The sequence below is a fragment of the Rhinatrema bivittatum genome, chromosome 1 (genome assembly GCF_901001135.1).
Source record: "Rhinatrema bivittatum chromosome 1, aRhiBiv1.1, whole genome shotgun sequence".
NCBI lineage: Eukaryota > Metazoa > Chordata > Amphibia > Gymnophiona > Rhinatrematidae > Rhinatrema > Rhinatrema bivittatum.
The window spans coordinates 214,316,633-214,343,268 of record NC_042615.1 but is presented as its reverse complement, the minus strand read 5'-3'; the positions used below and the strand labels follow the sequence as shown (position 1 = coordinate 214,343,268).

Here is a 26,636-nt window from a genome sequence, read left to right as displayed (position 1 = left end):
TACCTTGGGCCTTGACAAATAGTCTTCCCCCATTAGACAAGAACACACAACCTGGGGAAAAAGGACTGATGTCTTTACAATTGGGATTTAGCCCTAAGATTTATTGTGGCCACCACAAGGTTCAGCAAACACCTTGAACTGATACTACATTTAGGGGTAGATTTTAAAAGGGTTATGCGCATAAGTTATTCCCGTAACTCTTTAAAACCCCCCCTGCGTGCGCCGAGCCTATTTTGCATAGGCTCGGCGGCTCGCACAACCCCGGGATGCGCGTACATCCCGGGGCTTTGCTAGGGGGCATGTCGGGGGGCGGCGCAACGTTCGGGGCGTTCCGGGGGAGTGTGGTTCCGGCCCAGGGGCATGACCAAGACCTCCGAAATCGCTCCTGGGCCGGGGAATTGTGCGGCAGCAGCCGACTGGCGCGTGCGAGTTACGCCTGCCTGGGGCAGGCGTAACTTTCATGATAAAGGTAGGGGGATGTAGATAGGGCTGGGGGGGGGTGGGTTAGGTAGGGGAAGGGAGGGGAAGGTGTGGGGAGGCCGAAGGAAAGTTCCCTCCGAGGGCGCTCCGATTTCGGAGTGGCCTCGGAGGGAACGGGAATGGGCAGAGCGCGCAGGGCTTGGCATGCGCAAGGTGCACAAATGTTGCTGCGAGTATCTTATAAAATCCGGCATACTTTTGTTTGCTCCTGGTGCGCGAACAAAAGTACGCGCGGTCGTACTTTTCTAAAATCTATCCCTTAGAGTCACTTTTATTTGAATCTTTCCAACTTTTAAACTTTTCTTGGGGCAAGGGGAGGAAAGCAAAAGAATTAAGTGGTCATCTTGTTACGATCCCGGTCACTAGCCTAGTGACCGGGCTCTTACCTTCCTCCGTGGCGCCGCGAACCGCTGGGTTTCTGGCCTCCAGGGCCGCATGGCAGCGGCGTCTCCTCGTGGAGACGCCGTCAGGAACTCCTCCCCCCAGCCCTGGTACGCGCGCGCGCGAGGAGCCGTGTTTTGAGGCGTCTGCACCCGGATGTGCAGACACGCCTCTTTTGACGTCAGCTGATTGAGCAGGGGATTTAAGCCGGGACTTTTGAAGTTGCAATTCGCCTTGCAACGAGGTTTCTCTTCGGAGTGCTAGTTGCCATCGTTTATCTGCCTGCCTGGTTCCTGACTTCAGCCTGCCTGACTCTGGTATCGTTTATCTGCTTGCCTGGTTCCTGACTTCTGCCTGCCTGACTCTGGTATCGTTTATCTGCCTGCCTGGTTCCTGACTTCTGCCTGCCTGACTCCGGTATCGTTTGCCTGCCTGGTTCCTGATCTCTGCCTGCCTGACTCCGCTCTCTGCCTGCTTGTACCCCGGTTCGTATCGCTTCCTTGGATTCTTCTGTTATCACCTAAGACCCAGCGGTCCGGGTCCCTACAGGCTGCTCCTGGGGGGATCTCGGGCTTCCAGGGCGAAGACTCCTAAGCCCTAGCGACCCGGGCCTCTACAGCTCCTCTGGAGGGGTCACGGGTTTCCAGGTGAAGATTCATCGTTTCATCTAGTCTGCCTCCCGTCCGTCTCCCTCCGGCGGTCGGCCCAAGGATCCTCTTCCGGATTGGTCAATCACAACACATCTTTATCAAGGCTCGCTAGCACCCCTGAAGAAACATTTCCTGATGTGATTCCTGAGCCTGCCTCCTTGAAGCCTAATATTATGCTCTCTAGTTCTAGAATGAAATAGGGGGAAACCCGCAGGAGTTGAGAATAAAGGTTCATGGTGCCATAGCTCAGAAGAGGCCAGTTGTGATAGAGCTCGAAGCCCAAAGGAGTATCCACTGTTTATGCCAATGATAATATCTACATCCTAATATCATATAAACAGTCAAAGCTGAATGAACAACTGAAAGCAACTGTAGGTCTTGTAACTTCAAATGGCAATATTTTTTAAATTACTGTACCTCCGCTAGTGTCCTGGATTTCCATATGAACCAAATCAGGATCTGCATCAACTCCAGCCACAGCCCTGTAAACAGAATAAGAGAAAAAGAAATATAAAAACTGCTCACTGGCAACAAGTTAAGCTGGGAATTCTTTTCTTTAATGAAGTTTTTCATTGTGGCTAGGAGAACCTTAACTCGCATTTTGAATTTTGTCTGAATTTAACCACCACTCTGACTGGCATATAAAATAGGATTTTGACCAATGAATATCACATACAGAGTTAAATCAGCAACAATCTGTTCAAATAATACATTGGCAGTATGATTCCCAAGTACAGTACAGTGTCCATCCCTGACCAAGAGCTATGAGAGGCTAAATTATTAGTATGACCTAAGTATGAACTTTTGAATTCTGATCCCAAAATTGATAGAGATTAGTAGAGGTGGGGTGCAGGAAGAAGGGCTGTACAAACTTTCTCCCTTCCCTCTCTCCTTCCCGTTCTATGGTCTTTCTCTCTCTCTCTCTCTCTCTCTCTCTCTCTCACTCTCACACACACACACACACACACACACACACACACACACACACACACACACACACACACACACACTCTTTCTCAATTTAGTGGGTAGGCAAATTGGTGGTTATTTTTTCATACAATACACAACACACTTATAAGTAAAGAAGTTTTTATTTATAAGTCTGAGAATAAGCAATGAAAGTATATAAGATTAGATTTTGCTTCCCTTCAGTTTCCAGTGTGTGTCTTATATATATTTGAAAGATGAAAACACAGCACTGGGAAATCAGGAACAGTTCATCAATCACGTCATTAACCACTATAATGTCCAACAAGTTTTTTTTCTGATCTTTTCTTTCTCTGATTACAAACAGTTAGTCTGAAGTTGCTCTTTTTATGTTAATTCTTCTGACCTTTGTCCTAGTTTCTTCTCTGGGCTACTCCCATACATTTTTGTCATCTGCTGAGACGTCATCTGTCTGTCTAATCATATCAGCAAAGTTGGATGTGGATTTATTGCAAATGTCTTGTTGGATGTGGATTTATTGCAAATGTCTTGTTTTCCCTGATATCTGCATCATTAGCCTCCTGAGTAATGAGCTAATTTTAAAAGTCCTATGCACGCCTATACTGGGAGATACATGCATGGCGGGGATGTGCGTGTGCCGCGGGCTTTTACAAAGGCCTGCAGCCACGCGCATATCTCTCTGAATGTGCAGAAGAGCCACTAAAAAAAAGTGGTGGGTGGGAGTGGGGCGAGGGTAGGCTGGGACAGCATCATTAAGTGCTATACTGCTGAAGTGCGTGCTGGCAGCTGGCTGGCACGTGCAATTTACTGCTGCTCTGTAGAGCAGCAGGTAAGTTGAAAAAGAAAAAAAAGAAGGGTAGTTAGGTAGGTTTCAGGGGTTGAGGAAGATAGGGAGGCAGGTAAGCTAGGGGGTTAGGAAGTTCCAATAAAGGAGCGGTCTGAGAGGGAACTGGGGAAATACTCGATTGCATCACCGTGTAGATGTTATAAAATTCCCCTCCCCTTGCATGCACATGTGCATACCAATATAAAATTGGGTGCGGATAGCTAATTTTATAACATGTGCGTGTGTTGTTACAAGCAAGCTAAGAAAAAAAGCATATTTATTCTTAGAAATTATAGGCCTTATGTCAAGCAGTTATATTAGCTGTATTGGTGACTTTGTTCCACTAATTTCTATCACAGTACAACGTTCTTCACAAAAACTAAGTAACTCCCTAAATAATTTTATACACGCAAACACACATACTTTTTCTCTTACCCCTCCAGGAATGATTCTAGCACTCTCCCCATTTCTTCCTCCCCAGGCTGAAACTCAGCACTGTCTCCCTTCATGTCCACAGGCCCAATCACATCACTTGGGGAGTCTGGGACCTATGGAGGGGCTTCATCTTCAATCACGAGGTGGAACAGAGCTCCAGCAGGCAGCCCTGAGGGGGAGGGGGAGAGGGAGGAAGGGAGCTTGAACTTGGATCAGTAGGGAGTCCAGAGCCCCTGGAGAAGGCTTCATCTTGGATTGAGGGCAGGCGGTGGGTCCAGCAATCCCAGAGGGTGCTTGATCTAAAGTCAGGGTGTAGAAGGAGAGCTATTGGATTTGGAAGGCATGGGATCTGAGGAGAAGAGGTCTGACAGCCTGGAAGGAACTTCATCTTTAATTGGGAGATTGTTGGAAGGGGCACTGGGTACATTAAACTGGTTGAACAATGCCATCCTCAGTCCTGCTAAAAGTACATGTAGGATTAAAATAAAAACATTCCACGGATTGTATTTAGGGGAGGTGAGGCATCATCATGCATACACTGACATTTTCAATTGTATGCGCAGTATAGCAGGTGCAATGCGTATTTCTATATGAAGCTGATTTTCAAAGGGAAATTACTTAGGTAGGTGTAATTGTTGAGTGTCCCGGCAGTGTGGGTGCCGCGACCGGGCCTGCTCACCTTGCGCAGCCCCCAACTAGCTCCGGTCTCGCCGCTGCTGCCAGCTCCCGCCATCCCCGTCGCTCACCACGGCCCTCTCCGGCTTCCTCCACACCACAGGCCTCACAGCGGAGCTCCTGTCCGGGCTCTACATCTTCAGCCACTTCGGCCCCGCCCCTAGGTGCAGGTGTGCGCACGGCCAAAGTCTCAATATTTAAAGGACCAAGCGTGGGAAACCCGACTCGGACGTGAATTGATGACATCACATAGAAGCCCTATATAAAGCGAGGTCCTGCCCCCAGGACCTCGCCTTGGCAATCGGGTCGACACCTTGGTGTACTGGTTTGCCAGTTCCTTGTATCTGATCCTTGTTCCAGCATCCTTCCTCTGTCCTCACTCAGGTAACACCTTTTTGGACTGATCTCTGGTACTGACCTCAGCCTGCCTGACTACTCTCTTCGTCTGCTGCCTGGAACTGACCACTGTCTGCCTGACCATTCTCTTCGTCTGCTGCCTGGAACTGACCCTCACTTGCCTTGACTACGCTCGGACTGACCTTGGTATTGACCCTTGCTTTGGCTGACAACTTCTGGATGGATACTCTGGCTTTGACCCTTGCGCTTCACACGGACACTCTCTTCTGGCCTACCGTGACTACCAGACCAACCTGCTTGGATTTAACCAGCGGCCTTCACCAGACTAGACCCGCAGGCGCTGCCTGCCTCACCCGGAGAACCTTCCTGAACTGTTACCTCCCTTAGGTCTCCGGAGCTTCCAGTTCAGGTCTGGTCCATCCTTTCAGCATCAGCCGGCCACCCTTGCTCATGGTGGGCACACCCCTCTGCTACCTCTTCGGGAGACCATCTGAAGCGCAACTAAGTCCAGGCGGTCCGGGAACCCAAGGGCTCAACCTGCAGAAACCCCGAACTGTTATTGGCAAAGCTCCAGCTAGCTTCTGTCTCCTTGTGTGCTCCGCCTCCTGGTGGCAGGCGCTCTCTGGGTCCGACCAGAGGGCCGTACCAATCCTGCACCAGGCCAAGGTCTACCTCCAGTGCAACAGTAATAACATCTGACACTTAGTAGCACTTGAATTATGTTATCTCTATCATGTTCTCACATATTTGGTAAATGCTGGTTAATGCAGTTAAAGTAGCTGGGTTCAAAAAAGGTTTGGATAAGTTCTTGGAGGAGAAGTCCATTAACGGCTATTAATCAAGTTTACTTAGGGAACAGCCACTGCTATTAATTGCATCAGTAGCATGGGATCTTCTTAGTGTTTGGGTAATTGCCAGGTTCTTGTGGCCTGGTTTTGGCCTCTGTTGGAAACAGGATGCTGGACTTGATGGGCCCTTGGTCTGACCCAGCATGGCAATTTCTTATGTTCTTATGACTTTTGCCCCTTTTTTGTGTGTAAATGTTTTTTTTATTAACAGTAATCAAACAGTCTAAACAGGCAATATACGTAACGGGGTCATTTACAAATACCTCAATTGTTAACATGTGGTGTAACAGACCTGATAATAACTAAAACAACCACTTATACCTTAATTCATGTAACAAGGAGAAACGTATAGAATATGCATGTGTGCACTGTTATATGTTGAAGGTCACAGGGAACTGAGACATTCACTTATTCACTGTGTGATCTCTAAACGTTTTAATCCTGGACCCTCAAATTTCCCTACCCACCCCCCCTCCATCCCCCTCCCCTCCTGTCCCCTCCCCACCCTGCTGGGAGCACTTGCTGTCATTTCTCTGTATAGTCTTAGCTCTCCATCTGATCCTTTAAAACTGTAAATACAGCAAGACTTCACCAGACAGTGAATGTACATAGTCCTTCCAGATGTTCTTCATCTGGTTGTAACATTTGCCCTTTTTATTTGACAGATGGTGGACTTTGTGTGCCCTTTAATTTTTGTTTCTGACCCTGACCTTCTCCCTGAAGTCCAAAATCCAAATTTCAGCTTTAAATTCTGCATTTGAAGCTGAAAAGTCGGTTAACCTGGAAATAAAGGATTTGGAGGACGATCATGGGGATATGGTTTCTATAAACCCTGAAACAATGCTTGTAAGAATATATGTAAAAATACAAAATACAAAAAAGTAAACTGCAGGTATCAATTTGCTCACCCTAAAGGTACTTCTGACCCAGATCTGCCCTGACAGGCTAAGCCAGTTCTGATTTTGCCCCTTGCATCTGTTGACTTCTAATTCTAATCAACTATTGCAAAACAGGACAGCAAATCCATATATGCGTTCAGATAAAAACAAAATTTGGGCAGCCTGTCACAGCTGAGCTGGGTCAAGTGGCAACACTACTCAGGCCCCGATGCAGTTGTACGCATATGTTTCATGCATGCAATTTTACTCCGCATGTAACAAGGAGTTTAACATGCAAAAAACACATGCATACAAACATGAATACAAATGTATGCACACATTATTTATTTATTTAGTAGGTCTTATATTCCACATATACAAAAGTATGTCCAGTGTGGATTACAATTTAGCGTTTCTCCGTGCACATTCCATGTTAATCAAGGCATTAGCTATTACTCTCCCATGCAGAGAGGTATCTGTAGGCTTAACTCATATTGTCCTAACGCTGGAAATGTAACTCCTGGTCAAAGGTGGAGTAAGGTTTTGGGGTTAGTGTTGAACTATGGGTTCGAACCTGGAATTTGTGGTGTAGGGGTTCTTTACTCAGAATTTACGTACAGAAAACACAGTTTGGGCGCAAATCATGTTTTATGCACATGATACTTGTTTTCTCTCATATTTGTGCATACAACCTTTAGGGGCATAAATCATATTTTCTGCCAGGACAAAGGGCATAAACTGTGTTTTGTGCACCCCAAGCATATTTTTGTGAGCACATTTTTAGGTTAATCTGCTTTTTTGAAGCTCCTGATGCATTAGCATACCATTAGCTTATTGTATGGAGAGTGGACTCTTTTTTAAAATGCGTGATCATAGAAACTGTGCGCCGACGTTTAAGGCAAATTTTTTTTTACTCTATATCGAGGCCAAAGAGTTCAGCTTTCTAGTAGCAGTTAAATGTAACTTTCAACTGGTCATGGAGAAAACTAGAAATTTTGTCCTGTGATACCTTTTAATGGTCCAGTATAAGAATAATTCAAATACACCACAGTGTATGAGCTTTCAAGACAACTTAGGCTCTCTAGCTCACTGAGGCTGATACATTTAATGGTGGTATAAGTCAGTGCCTATGCTCATATTGCACTGAGCTTACAGTCTTTTTCCTACACCACTATCAACAAAATAAATAAATAAATAAAGATTCCCCTGAGTAGGTGGAAAAGTAATAGGGAGCTCTGTTTTCAAAAGCATTCCTCACAGTTTGGATCTATGGTAAAATTCCTGAAAATGGCCTTTTGTTCATTCCTAGTGCTTAGGTAAACATTACCAAGCTTCCCTGGCAGCCACACCAAGAAGTAGGGAAAGCAAAAGTATGTAAATGATCATCTGCACCAGTCTTTACCTGGAAAGAGAGCATTTCTATTTTATATATACAGTCTCCTTCAAAAAGAATTCACGCACTGTAGAGGCCTTGAGCAATAATATTGCTTCTCTTCTTGTATCACAGTGATATTCTCGTTGGACTGATGCCAGCTCTGCTGTTATTGATGTTAATATTATTTAACATAAGGCTCCTTTTAATTTTAGCCTCTTCTGGGGGTGATGTAAGCAAATTGTTCAGCAGTAATATTACATACAATTTTGGATCGCTGACAGTAAAATCTAGCAGAATCTTCTCCTTTCAGGAAAGTCATGAGAATCAGACTAATTAAGGGCAGAGAGTCTTTGCTTCTGTCTGAACTAATGGCGTGCTTGAATCCCTGAAGGGAAGCAGTGGAGAAGCAATACAAATTAAAATTAAGCATTGCTTAGTATCAGGACAAGAAGCCACCACAGTTTTATATCTGAATTTTCTGTATTTTCTTTCACTTGAAAATAACACGTGTAGATTTGGAAATGTAATCTACGCATATTATATGCCTTCTCCGACTTTAATGTGCCTCCTCCCAGGCTTTATTAGTTTTTACCCAGATAAAAGTACCCAAATTGTTGATCCTAACACTTACTATTAGCCAGATAAGGGCTGGGCAATTTTCAGATAGCCAATCTGCATCCTGAAAATTGCCCTCTAACTGCGTATCCAAAATGGGTACTGAACACATACACTGAGGGGTAGATTTTCAAACAAGTGCATGTGCGTCCATGTGCACGCAGTTCCTGGTGCGTGCACATGGACACGGTGATTTTATAACATGCGTGCAGTGGCACGCGCGTGTTTATAAAATCCGATGCCCGCATGCACATGCATGCCGGATTTTAATATTTGTGCACGCATGTGCGAGCGGGTGGCCTCTCACACGCACAAGGGGGAGATTTTAAAAATGTACGTGTGGCGATGTGAGTAGGCCTTTCCTAGTTCTCTCCCAGTCCTCTCCAATTAAGGAGCGGGCTGGGAGTAAACTTCCCTTTCCCCCTAACTACCCTTCTTACCTTTTCTCCTCTCCTCCCTGATCCCTAAACCCATCCTAACTCCTTTAAATGTTTTTGTTTTACAACTTACCTGCTTTAAGGAGCAGAAGTAAGTTGTGCGCTAGCCGGCTGCCAGCACGCGCTTCCCCGGGACAGCGCAAAATGGTACTGTACCGGCCAGCCCCCGCCACGCCACTGACCCGCCCAGACCCTGCTCCCGGCCCACCCCTTTTGCATGGCCCGGCACTTCTACGCATACCAGGAGATACGCACATGGCCAGGTCATTTCTAAAATGCACTTGGCGTGCCCAGAGGCCAGCCATGTGCGTATCTCCCAGAATTTGTGCGCGCCGGGCTTTGAAAATTCGCCCGTGAGTGAATAAGAACAGATTGAGGCAATCTGCTCTTTCTAGGGATTTGTTGTTGAAAGTTATATTGAACAAATTTCCCCAACAGGGGTGGTGTTCAAGAGAGATCCAATAAGGTTTGCTTATGCTATTCACTTAAATAATTAAGTAGCTATAATAGCCTGGTTTTCAATATATAATTAGGAAAAGAAACATTTTCCTTCCACATGCAAAAATTTCCCATTATCTGTATGTCAATATTAAGAAATAGTTTACACTGCACATGTGCTGCCGAATTCTGAAATTTTGGGGGTTATAATTCCAGACCCATTGCCATTTAATTTAACCATCAAGCAGAGAATTAGGAGCCTTGTGTGTGACTCAGAATCCCTATTTTGAAAAAATCTAGTAGGATGATTCACAATAAAGTAAACTAGCCACGGCCTGCTGTCAGCACAAATGTCTGACTTTTGTCTCCTAATGCTCAACACTATTTAATATCTTGAATTACAACTTGCTGTAATCAATTAAACCTTTAGCATCTGAGTGTCCCATATTTATCACTTTATTAACTATTCCACTTCATCATCAGCCATAAACCATTTCAACTTTTTGATGCTTGGAAGAATAGTAGAATTTCATATCCACTACAGGCCTAGTTTATTGACCATGCGATCAAAGCAATTGCTCTTCCCTGACAGTATTTACTTTTATTGTACTTTACAACTAGCAAAACACTTTATTCATCAATACAACTGCCCGTTAAAACAAGCTAAATCATTAACATCTCTCCTTTTCCTTCCAATTTGCATCTTCTCCTAAGGCAATATCAATGAGGTTTTCTAACTACCAATTTTTACGGCTGTTCACACATACATTTTTTTGTTACATTTTATTTTTCATTTCAGTTGTTTCTTTTTGTTAAAAAAAACAAAACAAAAACAAGTGGAAGATAAAAAACTGAAGAAAAAAATTAAAGAAATACTAGGAGGACCTTGCAAGACTGGAAGATTGGGCATCCAAATGGCAGATGAAATTTAATGTGGACAAGTGAAGGTGTTGCATATAGGGAAAAATAACCCTTGCTGTAGTTACACAATGTTAGGTTCCATATTAGGAGCTACCACCCAGGAAAAAGATCTAGGCATCATAGTGGATAATACTTTAAAATCATCAGCTCAGTATGCTGCAGCAGTCAAAAAAGCAAACAGAATGTTAGGAATTATTAGAAAGGGAATGTTTAAATAGAATGGAAAATGTCATAATGCCTCTATATCGCTCCATGGTGAGACCACACCTTGAATACTGTGTACAATTCTGGTCGCCGCATCTCAAAAAAAATATAGTTGCGATGGAGAAGGTACAGAGAAGGGCAACCAAAATGATAAAGGGGATGGAACAGCTCCCCTATGAGGAAAGCTGAAGAGGTAAGGGCTGTTCAGCTTGGAGAAGAGACGGCTGAGGGGGAAAATGATAGAGGTCTTTAAGATCATGAGAGGTCTTGAACGAGTAGATAAAAATCAGTTATTTACACTTTCGAATAATAGAAGGACTAGGGGGCATTCCATGAAGTTAGCAAGTAGCACATTTAAGACTAATCGGATAAAATTATTTTTCACTCAGGGGTAGATTTTCACTTAGGGGTAGATTTTCACATGTAACCCCAGAAAACCTACCCCTGCATGCAGCAAGCCTATTTTTCACGGCTCGGCGGCGCGCACAAGCCCCAGGATGTGCGAATGTCCCGGGGCTTTCAAAAATGGGCGGGCCAGGACGGGGCTGGGGCCGTGGCGGTGGTCCGGGTGTGGTCCCGGGGCGGTCCCGAGTCCTCCGGCACAGCGGCCTGTGTTGGGGGATGGTGTGCTGGCAGCCAGCTAGCACGTGCAAGTTATGCCTGCCTGAAGCAGGCATACCTTCTGCAACAAAGGTATGCCTTTGTTGCAGAATTTAGTTAGGGATGGGGGATTTAGTTAGGGATGGGGGTGGGTTAGATAGGGGAAGGGAGGGGAAGGTGGGGGGGAGCGGTAGAAAAGTTCCCTCCGAGGCCGCTCCAATTTTGGAGCGGTGGGAATGGGGAAAGCCATCGGGGCTCTCCTTGGGCTCGGCGCGTGCAAGGTGCACAAGTGTGCACCCTCTTGCACGCACCGACTCCAGATTTTGTAACATGCTCGCGGCAGCGCGCACATGTTATAAAATCGGTTGTACATTTGTGCGCGCCGGGTAGCGCACACAAATGTACCCCGCGTTCGTAAAATTTTAAATCGACCCCTCAATGCACAATAAAGCTCTGGAATTTGTTACCAGAGGACGTGGTTAGTACCAATCCTGCACCAGGCCAAGGTCTACCTCCAGTGCAACAGTAATAACATCTGACACTTAGTAGCACTTGAATTATGTTATCTCTATCATGACCTCACATATTTGGTAAATGGTGGTTAATGCAGTTAATGTAGCTGGGTTCAAAAAAGGTTTGGATAAGTTCTTGGAGGAGAAGTCCATTAGGGAATAGCCACTGCTATTAATTGCATCAGTATCATGGGATCTTCTTGGTGTTTGGGTATTTGCCAGGTTCTTGTGGCCTGGTTTGGTCTCTGTTGGAAACAGGATGCTAGGCTTCATGAACCCTTGGTTTGGCCCAGCATGGCAAATGCTTATGTTCTTAACAAAACAAAAAATTATTGCTCCAGAAGCAGAAAAAACACACGCTCCCAGACCTGCCCTCTGATATCCCCAATCCACTCAACCCCGTTACCATACTTTTCTCTTTCCTCATGGAGCAGGAGTGATACCCCGTTGCTCCAGTCCCACTGGAGGTATGCTTAGAAATGGTGCTGGCAGACCAAGGCCAGCACAGTTGTTAATGTCTTCCTTAATAAATGATGCCAGCCTGGATTGGGACTTGGCCAGTGACATTTTGGATGGAATAAATTTACAGTGGCACTGGCAGCATGTTATAAAATCCGGGGTCGGCACGTGCAAGGGGGTGCACACTTTTGCACCTTGTGGGCGCTGAGCCCTAGGGGAGCCCCGATGGCTTTCCCTATTCCCTCCGAGACTGCTCCGAAAACGGAGCAGCCTTGGAGGGAACTTTCCTTCCGCCACCCCCCACCTTCCCCTCCCTTCTCCTACCTAACCCGCCCCCCAGCCCTACCTCAACCCCCATCCTGACCTTTGATCTTCAAGTTGCGCCTGCCTCCGGGCAGGTGTAGATTGCGCGCGCCGGCTGACGGCCGGCCTGCGATCCCGGGCACAGCAGCAAATGGCCATTGAGCCTGGATGCTCCAGCCCTGCCCCCGGACCACCCCGCCCCGCCCACTCCCCACCTCCTTTTTCAAGCCCTGGGACATACGCGCGTCCCGGGGCTTGAACGCGTCGCCGAGCATAACCCTTTGAAAATCTGCCCCACTGTGTTTATCCCACTCTCATTGGGGCTGATGCAAAACAGTGCGCTCAGGCGAGCGCACTATTTAACCCTTGGTTGGATGCGCATCCACAGTCCCTTATGCTATGAGGGGATTAGCACATCTAAAACGCGCGCCCAACCCACGTCGAAAATAATAGCACTTATCACATGCAAATGCATATTGATGAGGCTATTAGTTCTTCACCCCTGATCTAAGAAAAAAAAACGTGTGCCCGACCCACACATTTTTACACTCAGAAATTAACGCCTGCCCAGAGCAGGCGTCAATTTCTGAGCAGCCCTAAACGTTATACAGAAAAGCAGAAAATACCGCTTTTCTGTACACCCTTCAACTTAATATCGTGGTGATATTAAGTTGGAGGAAACAAAAAGTTTAAAAGGTTTAACAAAAACATGTTTTTATAAAGTGTGGCGGTCAGGTTAGAGAAATGGATGCTCGTAAAATTGAGCTGACAGCCAACCTCTCCTGGGTACCCACTGCCAAGGAGGTGCTAGGGGGGCACAGTTGCCCTAGCGCCTCCTTGGCAGCACGATCCCTCATTGAAATATTGCATTGAGCGCCCAGGAAAGGTGCCTGGGCATGTGTTAGGAAAGCGGGTGCTCAACACTGAGTGTCCGTTTTCCGTGCTCATTTATTGCATTGGCCCCTTTGGAATTCTGTTATCGGTTTTGTCTTTATCACCTCTTCCAAGAGGGCATTCCAGGCATCTGCCTTCCTTTTTGTTAAAAAAAATATATTTCCTGGCATTGTTCCTGGGTCTAGCCCCTTGGGGCTTCATATCATGACCCGCAGTTCTACAATTTCCTTTCCACTGGACAAGGTTTGATTCTTGTGCATTATTAATACTTTTCAGTAGGGGTGTGCATTCGGATTGACCGCATTAGTAAAACGCAACTCATATTTTTTTTTTACTTAAAAAATTGATTCGACATAAACGATCGGATTTCCCACATATCGAACATAGATATGTTCGATATGTGGGAAATCGCGATTGTTGAGCCAAAATAAAAATTTAAACCCCCTCACCCTCCTTAATCCCCCCCCCAGACTTACCACAACTCCCTGGTGATCGAGCGAGGAGTGAGGACGCCATTTCTGCAATCCTTGGCCAGCTTGGGGGGGCCCCCCCAAGCTGGCCAAAAGTTCTTTTTGGGCCGAACGAGCCGTCCGGCGCGAACGAGCCGGGAATCACGTGACGCCGCGTCAGTCGACGTGCCACCGACGTCACATGCTTCTCGCCAAGGATTGCAGAAATGACGTCCTCACTCCTCGCTCGATCACCAGGGAGTTGTGGTAAGTCTGGGGGGGGGATTAAGGAGGGTGAGGGGGTTTAAATTTTTTTTTTGCACATATGTACATATACCCAACTCATTGGATTTTTTTTATGTCCATATTGGCCGCAAGTGGGACCCCCTTTCGGACATAAAAAATATGAACATAAAATTTTGCTCTGCACATCCCTACTTTTCAGTATTTAAAAGTCTATATCAATCCTCCACTGTCTCTCCTCTCTTCTAGGGTGTATATATTTAGGTGCTTCAGTCACATATCATGTGTCTTTTGGTGCAGACCTTGCACCTTTTGGTTACATTCTTTCTGTGATGTAACCAAGCCTCCATCAGCCCTGCTGGACTGGAGAATCAAAGCCGAGTCTCCTGGGCTGCAGCACTAGAGCTGATTAATGGGACCAATTCTGGGAAATTATTCTTTAAACTTGTTGAAAGCTCTTCTTATTTGGTCATTCCACCATAACATAAGCTGCTGCAGCAGGTGGCAAACCAGGGAAGCCAGGGTTCAAATGTTGCTGACACTCCTCGTCACCTTGGACACGTCTCTTCATTTTCCACTGCTTTAGGTGCAAACTTAGGGGCTCATTTCCTGAGCGGTGGTAATTTTCTCAGAGGGGATTGATTCACCGCCACTTTGTGAATCCCGTGGTATTGTCCCTGTGGTATTTGAAATACCTGGCGTTATCTCTGCGCTTGGCCATTTATCACATGGTAATTGACCTAACGTGGCTTTGTGAATGAGCCCTTGAGTTTGTAAGCCCCCTGGGGATAGAGAAATACCTTCAACGCATGAATGCAATCTGCTCTGAAGTGTTATGAAAGGTGAAATGCAAATAATAAAAATGTCAGAGTATAGGATGTGCGACTGATTGTCATTTGCCTTTTATTCTAAAAAGTATATATACCTATAGAAAATATACATTGTGGCAAAGAGAAAGAGTTTTGAAGAAAGACCAATAGAAGAAGGAGAGTTCAGAAATGGGTATGTTGGTATTTTGATCAATCCAGACAGCACAGCACCACTATTTGAAGAGAAAAATAAAACATAACCCAAACTAAATGCCAGCTTTATAAACTGTTAAAAGGTAATTTAAATGGCATCATTCCTTGCTACAGCTTATCAACAGACTGAATGATACAGGGAATGCAGGAAGGTGGGAAGACAACCTGAAGAATAATATATATTTCTTGTTGCGTGGAGTCCAGTAATCAGGCAAGACGTTTCTCACTACGCAATGACAATTCCACAATGCCAATGTTTTTCAGCAATTTAGCATCTCCTTTGAAGTTAAACCAAAATTATAAAGTCACAAGAGAAAGCTGTAAGGAAAAGGCCATCCAGTCACTCCAGCTCCTCCATGCTGCTCCTGCTTAGGAATGCTAACCTACCATTTAGAGAAGACCTCCTGCTTGCTGTTCCTGCTTGCTTGTAGACAAAGCCTGATATATTTGTTTATTCCAGTACTGAAGTGTAGCCCCTGGGTGTATATTGATTCTTATTTTTTGTCATCTTAACTTGGATCCTCTTATTTAAGTTACTGCAAAGACCATGAGGTCGATATTCAAATGCCATTTAGACGGATAAGTGAAAAGTTATCTGTCTAAATGGCAAAGTGTTGATATTTGAAGCTGCATAAATCGGGAGTGGTATGGGGGCAGGCAGGAGGCATTTTGGGGTGGGCCAGAGTTAGCCACATTAGTTATGTGATAACTTTGATATTCAGAGTTAGTCGCTTAACTTATGTGGCTAAATATGGTCGCGCCATAGGGCGCCCTAAGGTTGACCAGATATACTTATTTGGCTAACTTTAAAATAGCTGGGGATATAGACAGCTCCTGGGGAGAGAGGTAAAAGGATTAACAAGCCTGGCCTTGTCCCAGAATAAAGAAAAGTGTGCAGCTTCTGTGTAGCTAGTGGAGAGAGAACAAAGCTTTATTTTTGTTTCATATTCTGGTTGTCGAGTGCTTGCCATGGAAAAAAAAACATGCTTTCATGCACTGTGGTACCGTGAGCGGTCTTGGGGTAGCCAGACTTCAGGCTGGACACTGGCAAGTCTCTCATAAACATCTTCATTTCTGACCAGAACAAACATAACAGCGCTGCTATTCTTCGCAGTTCAACAAACAAGTGCAATATACAACTTACAGACTTGAGTAGTTACCATATATTCCTTTCCCAAAGGCCTCTGCTCAGGACCACCATTCCCTGATAAATCAGGTTTAAGGTGGACCTGGGGTTTTCTCCTGTATACCCCTTTATTTGCACCCTGAAACAAAGTGGTTATTAAGCTGAGGGAACCCTCCCTGAAAACTCGAAGTGCCAAGAATAAACATAGGTCTCTTCATAATCTCATTCAAAACGATAAATGACTACAATTTTTAAAATAGCTTGGAATTGCTTTGTACTTGGGATTTTCATGCTCCAAAAATTATTCAGGAGTATATTCTAGAAATAGAATCTATAAATCCCAAGCATGAATCTTACAGGTCCGGGTTCCATTTTGCGCATGACACAACAGCCGTAGGTGAAGAGGCAGTAATCAATCAATGAAGCAGAGTATGATCATCTAGGATACATATGCAACCCCTGCTAGGGGCACAAAATAAAAACCATGTGCTGAGGGATTTTTTTTCCTTGCATTGTTTTGTGACTTAAAAAAAAAAGCAAACAGTGGTTGAGCAGATGGTATAGTGGACCAGGATTCCAGAGGCTTGTTTCTTAGATCCTTCTAACTGGACAGGAAAATTGTTCCCCTCTGCAGGGGAACCCCTCAGTTACTTGGCTTTTTGAAATCTTTATTACTACTAGCGAACTTAAACCCTGAGATTAAGAATTCATTCTACAATGTGGTTGGTGGTTCTAATATTGCCAAATCTATTAAATGTAATCCCTATATTTGGGTTCTCCTCTTGACTTTCAGGGCGCACACGCAGTACCGGGGGAAAGTCTCTGGTAACACTTTTTTTTCTTTCAGATCCCAGACTGTAGGGTCCTCTGTAAAGGGGGAAAGAATAATTCTCCTAGGCCAGGAGGCAGGCAACACTGGTCTTGGAGTACCCCAAACAAGTCTGGTTTTCAGGAAGTCCACAATAATTATGCGAGAAGTATATTTGCATGCACTGCTTCCATTGTATGCAAATATACCTCACACATATTCATTGTGGATATCCTGAAAATCAGACCCCTGTCCTAGGCCCTAGGTGTTAGGTGTACGGTGCTTCAGTGAGTGCCAATAAACAAGCTGTACTCAAAGCTGGCCTTCCAGTACAACTTTATTGATGAAACAGATGTGATGGAGAGTCCAAGCCGTCACTGATATGGCCCTTGTAACTGGAATATTCAGTAGCCATAGAAGACGTTTTATATTGTTATTGCCTCCCTATGTGATAACCCCAACTTTTGGGAGGGGTATGGCAACTGGGGTGTATATTTTCCAGGAGCCTGCTCAGAACTTCAAAGGGAAGGAGGCAGCCGGAGATCTCCTACAGTGTCTTGAGCAGTGGGAAAGAAAGATTAGTGGATTGGAAAGAAACTAGAGATTCACACAGGATCTCAGAGCAATAGAGGGGTTAGTATTTTGATATTCCCCCCCCCCCCCACCCAACCCAGGATTTCAGATACTTTTGAGGAGCTCTGGATCCCCTCAGGATCTTTAAGAAGGATTGTGGGGAATTTCTAAAGGATCTCAGAAGGAAGAGTGCTTAGTACTCTTTGGGAGGGCCTTCTGCTCAACAACTTGAATATTTTTGCTATTGAAAGACTTTGGATTAAAGGATTTTTTTGGACTTTGACTTGACCAGTTTAACGGGAAGGGCGTACCCTGGTATCCCAGAGGACTGGGGCAAGGATCTGGCTGCCTGAGCGACCTAAGGAAGCAAAGGTAAGAAGATTTTTATACAAGGACTCAAAGGACTATACCACATTGAGATGGTGATACCGTTTTTTGCAGTTTGAAGAAAAGAGAACTTGGACAAATTGAAGTTGGATGTTTTTGACGTAGGGACAGTTGTCCTGCAGTTTTTGTGCTTGGGGATTTTCTTCTATTTGGTGAATGATTTCATGCTGGAACCCCCATTCCAGTCTTCCCACATTGCAAGGAGAGCAGTTTTTCTCCATATATAATGGTACAAGAGAAGTAAGATGGACAAATTAACAATCATTTTCCTTGCTATTACATTTTTCATGCTGTTCTTTATTATTTTTTATTGTGGCTTGGATTATTTTATCTAAGTTGCAGTAAAGATTATTTTATCTGAACACCATCCTGAGAGTGTTTTTCCTGATTTTTCTTCCCTTGCTGTTTCCTTCCTTGCTCCTTCTCTGAACTGTCTGGCACCTGAGGACCCCGGAAGATTATTCATCCTCCCCATCTGAACTGAACCGGACCTGTACCACCCCAAAATGAAGGACAAAGCACCTAACCTGGGGATCAGTTACACAGATTAAGGGTGAACAATTCCTGTTTTCGAGAGCCACAAACAGGCCAGGTTTTGGGCATACCCACAATGAATATGCCTGAGATAGATCTACATGCACTACCTCCACTGTATGCAAATCTATCTCAGGCATATTCATTGTGTACATCCTAAAACCTGGCCTGTTTGTCTCTCTCGAGGACCAGAGATGACCACTCCTGAAATAGATCAAACATGAAATACGGCATTTCTTATGTCTCTCTCAGATGATTTATCCATAAAGAAATTTAAAATTGTAAATCAATGAATCTGTGATCCCTTGATCAATCCCTCAAGTCCCTGTTTTTTTAAACTCTGGAATGGAATGCAAAGCCTCCCTGAGTTAGCTTCCCATCCAAATACCTGGGATCCTGAGCTCTCAAACTGCTCTTCTCTTATCGTGTATGGTTTATGGGAACCTCCTTAGCTGTTTGCTGTGACTGAGCCTATAGAATGTTAGCTCAGATCCTCCTCTCTCTTCCCTGTTTCTGGAATCTCTTGGGTATCTACTCTTTCTTTTCCAATCTTACTAGATTGGCAAGAGATAACCCCTAATCTAAGGGACACCAAGTTGACCAAAAAGACTTCTCTTCTTCCTCCACTCTTTAGGGTAGGAAGAGTGGATAAAAGCTTCCTCCTAAACAAAAATCCACTTAAGAAGTAATCTACTTAAAAAATCTTTTACATCCAATTTATCAACCAGTAAGTGTAAGTTTAAAACTACTCTCTTTATTTTCGAAGACTCCTCAGCCAAGGCATTTGACCTTTACTTTGCAAAATTTAAAGAATTGAATGGAAACACTCCTCCACTCTCTAAATCCAAACCAACAATCTACACAGATACCAGAGATCACTTGTTTTTATGTAAGAAGGAACTGACCAATACAGCAGCCTTTAGTGGGGCTGCTATGGCAAAAGCGGTACACATTCCTCCACTGTGCTTTGCTACGAGGCCTAACTATTAGGCCATACTTATTTGAAGGGATCCCAATGAGGCCCTACAAAAACAGAAAAAAAACAAGGTGTCTACAGAAATCCTATTTCCACAGTAAGGCAGACAGTAGCAAAATCAACACCTGGGAGGAGGGAGGAGTCCAACCCCTGAGCATAAAACCTGAGGGCCTAGACAGGGTAGATGAGCCCCGGGGAGGTGAAGGAGAATACTGACTCAGAACTTATCTGTAAGGTTGGTAAACTGCTTGTACTTAAAAGCTTAGAGACTGCCTGAGTTCAAGGAATCTGTTCTATTATCTCCTGCCACAGGTGTGTCTTTAAGATCACTGTAAATAAAGAGCACTTTAAGCACAGCCAGAGATTCTGTGTGGTTTCCTCTGCCTTACACGGGATCCCTCTAAGCAAGGCACAGAAGGAAGAAAACAATCTCTAGGGAGGACTGTGAAGTGGAACAGTTTGTTTGTTGTGCTGCCTTGTAGCAGCTGAAGAAAGGGAGCTATCCCCATCTTGATAGAGAGGGATCAAGCAGTAAGGACCAGAGAGGCCAGCAGGTTTTTTTGTTTTGTTTTGTTTTGTTTGCTCTCCTAACCCAGACAATCATTTAAAACAGAGCAAGTAATCCAAATTCTTGCCAGTGGCCAACAGCAGCTGCAAATTGCCCTGCAAGCACAAATTACCCAGCAGGAAGTGTTACAAGTGCAGGTGACACAGCAACATACTGCACTTATGCAGATAGCCCAGGCGGTGCAAACTGCTGTGGCCTGTGCACCGCCAGTGTCACCATCCCTCCTGACGATGACCCTGGGAGAGGATCCAGAGGGATTCTTGAAGAATTTTGAGTATTCTGCAAGGCTGGCAGACTGGCCTGAAGATAGGGGGGCTGTTTACTTGGGAAATGTACTTACCGGGCAGTGCCAATAGGCTTATCAAACAGCCAATCCAGAGGGGACAGCCACATATCCAGAGATCAAGGCAACAATTCTACGAAGAGCAGGAATCACCACAGTAGCATACCAGCAGATGTTTTGAGGAGGAGTTTTACAGGTTTGGGAGAACCCTAGGAACTTGTTTCACCACCTCAAAGTTGCCACCTGGAAGTGGCTGCATCCAGACAGGAAAATTGGGGAGGAGGTGACCAAAGCCATTTTGTTGGAGCAGTTCCAAAGCAGTCTCAGTCCGCCCATGTGGCAGTGGGTTTGCCGGCTATCCAGAACTGAAGATGAAAAAAGCCCTGGAGGTAGCAGAGGTGTACCATCAGGCCCAGAAAATGCTCATACCACCATCCTGCCAAGAGTAACCCCTCAACATAGAGAGAAAATGTCAAAGCCTGGAGCCTTCGGGACAGGCCTGACTGAACCGGTCATCCCAGCGGCAACCTTCAGTCGGCTTGACATGCTTCCATTGTGGGGAGCAAGGACACTTTGCGAGAGACTGTTCCCGAAGGGAACTGGAGGCAATGGACACTAATGTGGTAACTTATTACTGTTGCAACTTAGTAGATGTCTCCAGCAGGGAAGCCTCTAAATGTGTGATACCAGTGAAGCTGAATGGGGTTCCCACCCAAGTGCTAATGGACTCCGGTAGGGTGAAAATGCTGGTGCGGAGTAATTTTCTGAAATGCATCAATGTTGAAGCTGAAAAAGTAGTTCATAGGGACCGTCAACGATATCCCACTAGCCGGGTACACATGAAGACCCCGGCCAGTCAAGGGTTGATGGAGGTTGGAGTACTTCCTTAGATACCCTACCCCGTGATTATTGGTTGGGATTGCCTGAATTTCAAAGCCCTTTTGGATCAGCATACATTGGGTTCACCTAGCCATGACCCTGAAGATCCAGCAGTTCAAGAGCCCTGTCCAAGGGAGGACCCGGACCTCATTCATAAGGATGCTAAACCTCAAAAGCCCCGGCAGCATCACTGTCAGGACAAATATACCCTGGGAATGGTAAGGTCCGCCACAGGCCTGGAGAGATGAGGTAATCACCCGGGTGCTGCTCCTGCAAAGGGAGACAGAATCGCTCACAAGGCGATGGCTGAAGAGGGTACCAGATAAGATTCGAGGGTCAAGAGAAATTGAAAAGGCCGCATTAGCCCAGAAGAAAGCGGGACAAAGATGTCCATGAGCCTACATTAGCTGGAAGCTACTGCTACATGAGAGACAGTACTCTGCAGTTGATTCTCTGTCAAGAGAGGTCTCCCTTGTCAAAGGAATGCTCATTCCGGCAAGGCTGAGCTGGGGGGGGGGGTGGTGGTATGTGACTCCCTCAATCTACCTTAAAGGACCAGGCTCAGATATCTTGCCCAGTCCTCCTTAAGCTTGGGCTCCCCAACGTATCCTGAGAGGAGGGAGGAGTCCAATTCTTGAGCATAAAACCTGAGGGCCTAGACAGGCCCCGGGGAGCTGACAGAGTCCCAGCGTACTATCTTAGGTCTTTTCTGTAAGGTTGGTAAACGGCTTATTTTATTTATTTATTTATTTATTTAAGGTTTTTTTATACCGGCATTCATGAACTCGTTCACATCATGTCGGTTTACAGATAACAGGGGTGCGAATAATACAACCAAACATAAATAACGTGATGAAGAGAAGCAGTTACAATTAACAAGGGCTAATGAACTGGGAATGTAAGAAATAGAGAGAGATAGAGGAGGTTAATTATATACAAAAGTACAATATAAATATGGCGTCTCATATATTCAGTCTCTGAGTAGAGAATTTATTTGTGGTGCATATTAGGTAGAGTTCGGGAAGGCTTGCCTGAAAAGCCATGTCTTGAGTCTTTTCCTAAAGGTTAGGAGACATGGTTCGTTTCTGAGTTCTGGAGGGATGGAGTTCCATAACGGTGGGCCTGCAGTGGAAAGGGCTCGGTCTCTTAAGGTGCTGTGATTAGTGGTTTTCGTGGGTGGAACAATGAGGCATCCTCTGTAGGCTTCCCTGGTCGGTCTTGTGGATTTGTGTACGCGGGGAGGAATTTGTAGATCGATTGTGGTATGTTGGTGAATGATTTTGTAAATCAAGGTGATGGATTTATAAATGACTCTGAAATGAATTGGTAACCAGTGGAGGTCTTGTAGCACTGGGGAGATATGGTCTCTTTTCTTAGTGTTTGTCAGTAGACGGGCTGCTGCGTTTTGGACCATTTGGAGCGGTTTTGTGTATGAGGAGGGGAGGCCAAGTAAAGTGGAGCAGCAGTAGTCCAATTTCGCGAAAATGAGGGCTTGGAGGATGGTTCTGAAGTCTTTGGCGTGGAAGAGTGGTCTTATCCTTTTTAAAACTTGCAGTTTATAGAAACAGTCTTTGGTGGTTTTATTGATGTGGGCTTTGAAGTTCAGTTTATTGTCGATTAGCACACCTAGATCTCTCACATGAGTGGTTTGTAGGTTGGTTGGCAGAGAAGTTGTGAGATTGTTATCAGGAGTTATGAGTAATACCTCAGTTTTGGCGGAGTTTAGTACCAGATTTAGGCTGTTGAGGAGGCTTTTGATTTCTAGGTGACAGGATTCCCAGTATTCAAGGGTTTTTGAGTATGATTCTTTGATGGGGATCAGGATCTGGATGTCATCTGCATAGAGAAAGTGTATTAAATTGAGGTTGTTGAGGAGTTGACATAGTGGTAGGAGGTAAATATTAAAGAGTGTAGGGGATAAGGAGGAACCTTGTGGGACTCCGATGGTCGAGTCGTGGCGTGATGATTCTTTATTCTGGATTTTTACCTTGTAGCCTCTGTTGGTTAGAAATGATTTGAACCAGGAGAGCGCTAAACCAGAGATTCCTATCGCAGCTAGCTGTTTGATGAGGATAGCGTGGTTTACGGTATCGAAAGCTGCTGAGAGGTCCAGAAGGATCAATAGAAAGGATTGACCTTTGTCTATGCCTAAGATAAGTAGATCTGTTAGGGAGGTAAGTAGGGATTCTGTGCCCCGATTTTTGCGGAATCCATGTTGTGAGGCGGATAGAATTTTGTTGTCTTCGATGAAATCTGATAGTTGGGAGTTCACAAGCCTTTCCATGATCTTGGCTATGAAGGGGAGATTAGCTATTGGACGGTAGTTGCTTCAACTTAAAGCTTAGAGACTGCCTGAGTTCAAGGAATCTGTTCTATTATTTCCTGCCACTTGTATGTCTTTAAGATCACTGCAAATAAAGAGCACTTTAAGCACAACCTCCTTGCGTTGTAGAAATGGCGCCGGCGCTACCTTTGACCTGTCAGTCAAAGGTAGCGCCGGCGCCATTTTGTTTTTTGTCCCCCGACGTCAGGAGTGTAGGAGATCGCTCCTGGACCCCCGCTGGACCCCCAGAGACTTTTGGCCAGCTTGGGGGAGCCTCCTGACCCCCACAAGACTTGCCAAAAGTCCAGCGGGGGTCCGGGAGCGATCTCCTACCGCAAATCGTTTTTCCGTATTATGACAGGTCAAAGGTAGCGCCGGCGCCATTTCTACAACGCACGGAGGTCCGAGAGTAAAAGATCACACCAGGATCCTTCCTCTGGACCGGCCGGCGCCATTTTCCGTACGGAAAAACGATTCGCGGTAGGCGATCGTTCCGGACCCCCGCTGGACTTTTGGCAAGTCTTGTGGGGGTCAGGAGGCCCCCCCAAGCTGGCCAAAAGTCCCTGGGGGTTCAGCGGGGGTCCGTAAGCGATCTCCTACGCTCCTGCCGTCGGGGACAAAAAAACAAAATGGCGCCGGCACTACCTTTGCCCTGTCATATGACAGGTCAAAGGTAGCGCCGGCGCCATTTCTACAACGCACGGAGGTCCGAGAGTGAAAGATCACACCGGGACCCTTCCTCTGAACCCCAGGTAATTTAAGGCATTTTGGGGGGGTTCGGAAGGGTGGGGGATTTATTTTAAAGGGTCGGGGTGGGTTTTAGGGTTGTTTTAGTGTGCCGGTTTTCCCGCCCCCCCCCCACTGGACCCCAGGTAATTTAAGGCATTTTGGGGGGGTTCGGGAGGGTGGGGGATTTATTTTAAAGGGTCGGGGTGGGTTTTAGGGTTGTTTTAGTGTGCCGGTTTTCCCGCCCCCCCCCCACTGGACCCCAGGTAATTTAAGGCATTTGGGGGGATTCGGGAGGGTGGGGAATTTATTTTAAAGGGTCGGGGTGGGTTTTAGGGATGTTTTAGTGTGCCGGTTTTCAATTTACACGATTTACACGGTATTTTAAAAACCCAAACTGCGACGATCCGATTCCCTCCCCCTCCCAGCCGAAATCGATCGTTAAGACGATCGATCACACGATTCTCATCTCTAATCAGCATACGTGCACCATGAGTATTTTAAATGCTATGTGTGTACTTTGTTCGCATTGCAATATGCACATTTATGGGCGCACGCACGTTTATTTTTTTAATTTACCAGTTAATGAATATCTCCTCCTCTCGACTGGCTAGGCAACGGCACTACATCATCATCATGTAAAGTTTCTGCCCTTGTTGCCAGCCCTTACCAAGCCTGCAACAGCCACCTTTACTCTTCTTCCTCCCTCTTCAGGCACTCACTGTCTCCATTTGCTCTGTCAATGGCCCACTGTACTGCCCTTCTCCGAGATCAGCCCAGCCTGCTCACACTGAGACTTGACTAGCAGAGAAGAGAACTTCCTCCGACTCCCAGAAACACAGCAGCAAAAGAAAAGATTACTGATAATAAAACATAGCCCTTGCCTTGTCTTTTGTTCTTCTGCTGCTGTTAGCCTGTCACAAGGTGATAATAAAGTTGCAATCCTGCTCTATAATTTTTTAATTTTTTGCTGGTTGCAATCTAATCCCCTTCCAGCAGAGACAGCTTGACCCTCAGTCATCAGATTCTCCGGGATGGAGGATGGGGAAGAAGAGGGGAGTGAGGAGAGACTGAATTAGCAGAACCAGTTCCAAAAAGGAAGGGGGTTGCATCATCAAGTACAACACTCTATCCAGAGGAGGTCTCACTCTCTTGTATTCTCTTGCAGCACTCTAGCCAGAGGAGGTCTCACTTTCTTGTATTCTCTTGCAGCACTCTAGCCAGAGGAGGTCTCACTCTCTTGCACTTTTCAGCTTCATATATGCTTGGTAAGTAAGGAGCCTGATAGAAATTTAGAACAGGAGAGGGGAGCAGTAATTACTGGTGGAGGCCTGAATTTTGGGGGCTAGGGCCCCGGGGCCCCCTTCTTTCCGATGCCTATATGCCCTGTGTGCCTATACTTTTTCTCATATAGATTGATGGCACCTTGTGGCTAATTGTGATATTTTGTTGTCTTCTACTTTCTGTATTTGTTATTTTAATCTTGTATGTTGCTTGCTGGGTAATACAGTACTACATGGCATCCAATCACTAGCATCTTTCAATTGTCTTTTACACTAGGAATAGCCTAGTGGTTAGAGTAGTGGGCTACGGACCAGGGTTCGAGTCCTGCTGTCACTACTTGTGACCTTGGGCAAGTCACTTTACCCTCCATTGCCTCAGGTACAAAACTTAGATTGTAAGCCCTCTGGGGATAGGGAAATACCTACAGTACCTGAATGTAAACCAATGTGATCTCAGATCGAATGGCAGTCTATAAAAATAATAAATAAATAAAAATGGTGTATCTGAATGTGCTTGCTTACCAACATTTGAAGTGGAAAGTTTCCAGAGTATAGTGGGATCAGGAACTGGGAGCAGAATGCAAGGCTTAAAGTGATATTGATTGGTTTAGGATTGCATTTGCCCTCTTATGGATGCCAAAGCACAAGAGCATTTCTGCACAATGGCAGCTCCTAACAGCATTCCTTCCCTTGACCGCATGAAAATTAGTAGTGACTTAAGGGGGGATGACAGACTGATGGACTGGAAGAGATACTTCAAAGTGATGGTGTCTAATGATCTGATGGTAGCAAAGCACTGTGACAAGGCTCAGTGTGCTGTGGCGATCAAAACAGAAAATTAGGAATTATTAGGGAGAGAATGGCAAATAAAAGGCTGGATGTCAAAATACCTCTGTATCGCTCCATGGTGAGACTGCATCTTGAATACTGTGTGCAATTCTGGTCACAGCATTTCAAAAAGGATATAGCTGCACTGGAGAAAGTGCAGTGAAGAGCAACCAAAATGATAAGGGGCATGGAACGGCTGCCTTATGAGGATAGGCTAAAGAAGTTAGGACTGTTCAGATTGGAGAAGAGACAGCTGAGGGGGGATATGATAGAGGTCTACAAAATCATGAAAGGACATGAACAAGTTAATGTAAATCGGTTATTTACTCTTTCAGATAATAGAAGGTCCAGGGGGCAATCCATGAAGTTAGCAAGTAGCTCATTTAAAACAA

General features: G+C 45.4%; 1 protein-coding gene across 3 annotated transcripts in view; it reads right to left on the bottom strand.

Moving 5' to 3' along the window:
• SORCS2 (sortilin related VPS10 domain containing receptor 2) overlaps positions 1 to 26,636 on the bottom strand; it is a 1,741,628-nt gene that overhangs the window by 367,777 nt on the left and 1,347,215 nt on the right. For all 3 annotated transcript variants that reach the window (XM_029591638.1, XM_029591649.1, XM_029591657.1), the window contains exon 6: positions 1,929 to 1,993. In XM_029591638.1, the coding sequence (XP_029447498.1) occupies positions 1,929 to 1,993 (65 nt within the window). The remainder of the gene's footprint in view (positions 1 to 1,928; positions 1,994 to 26,636) is intronic.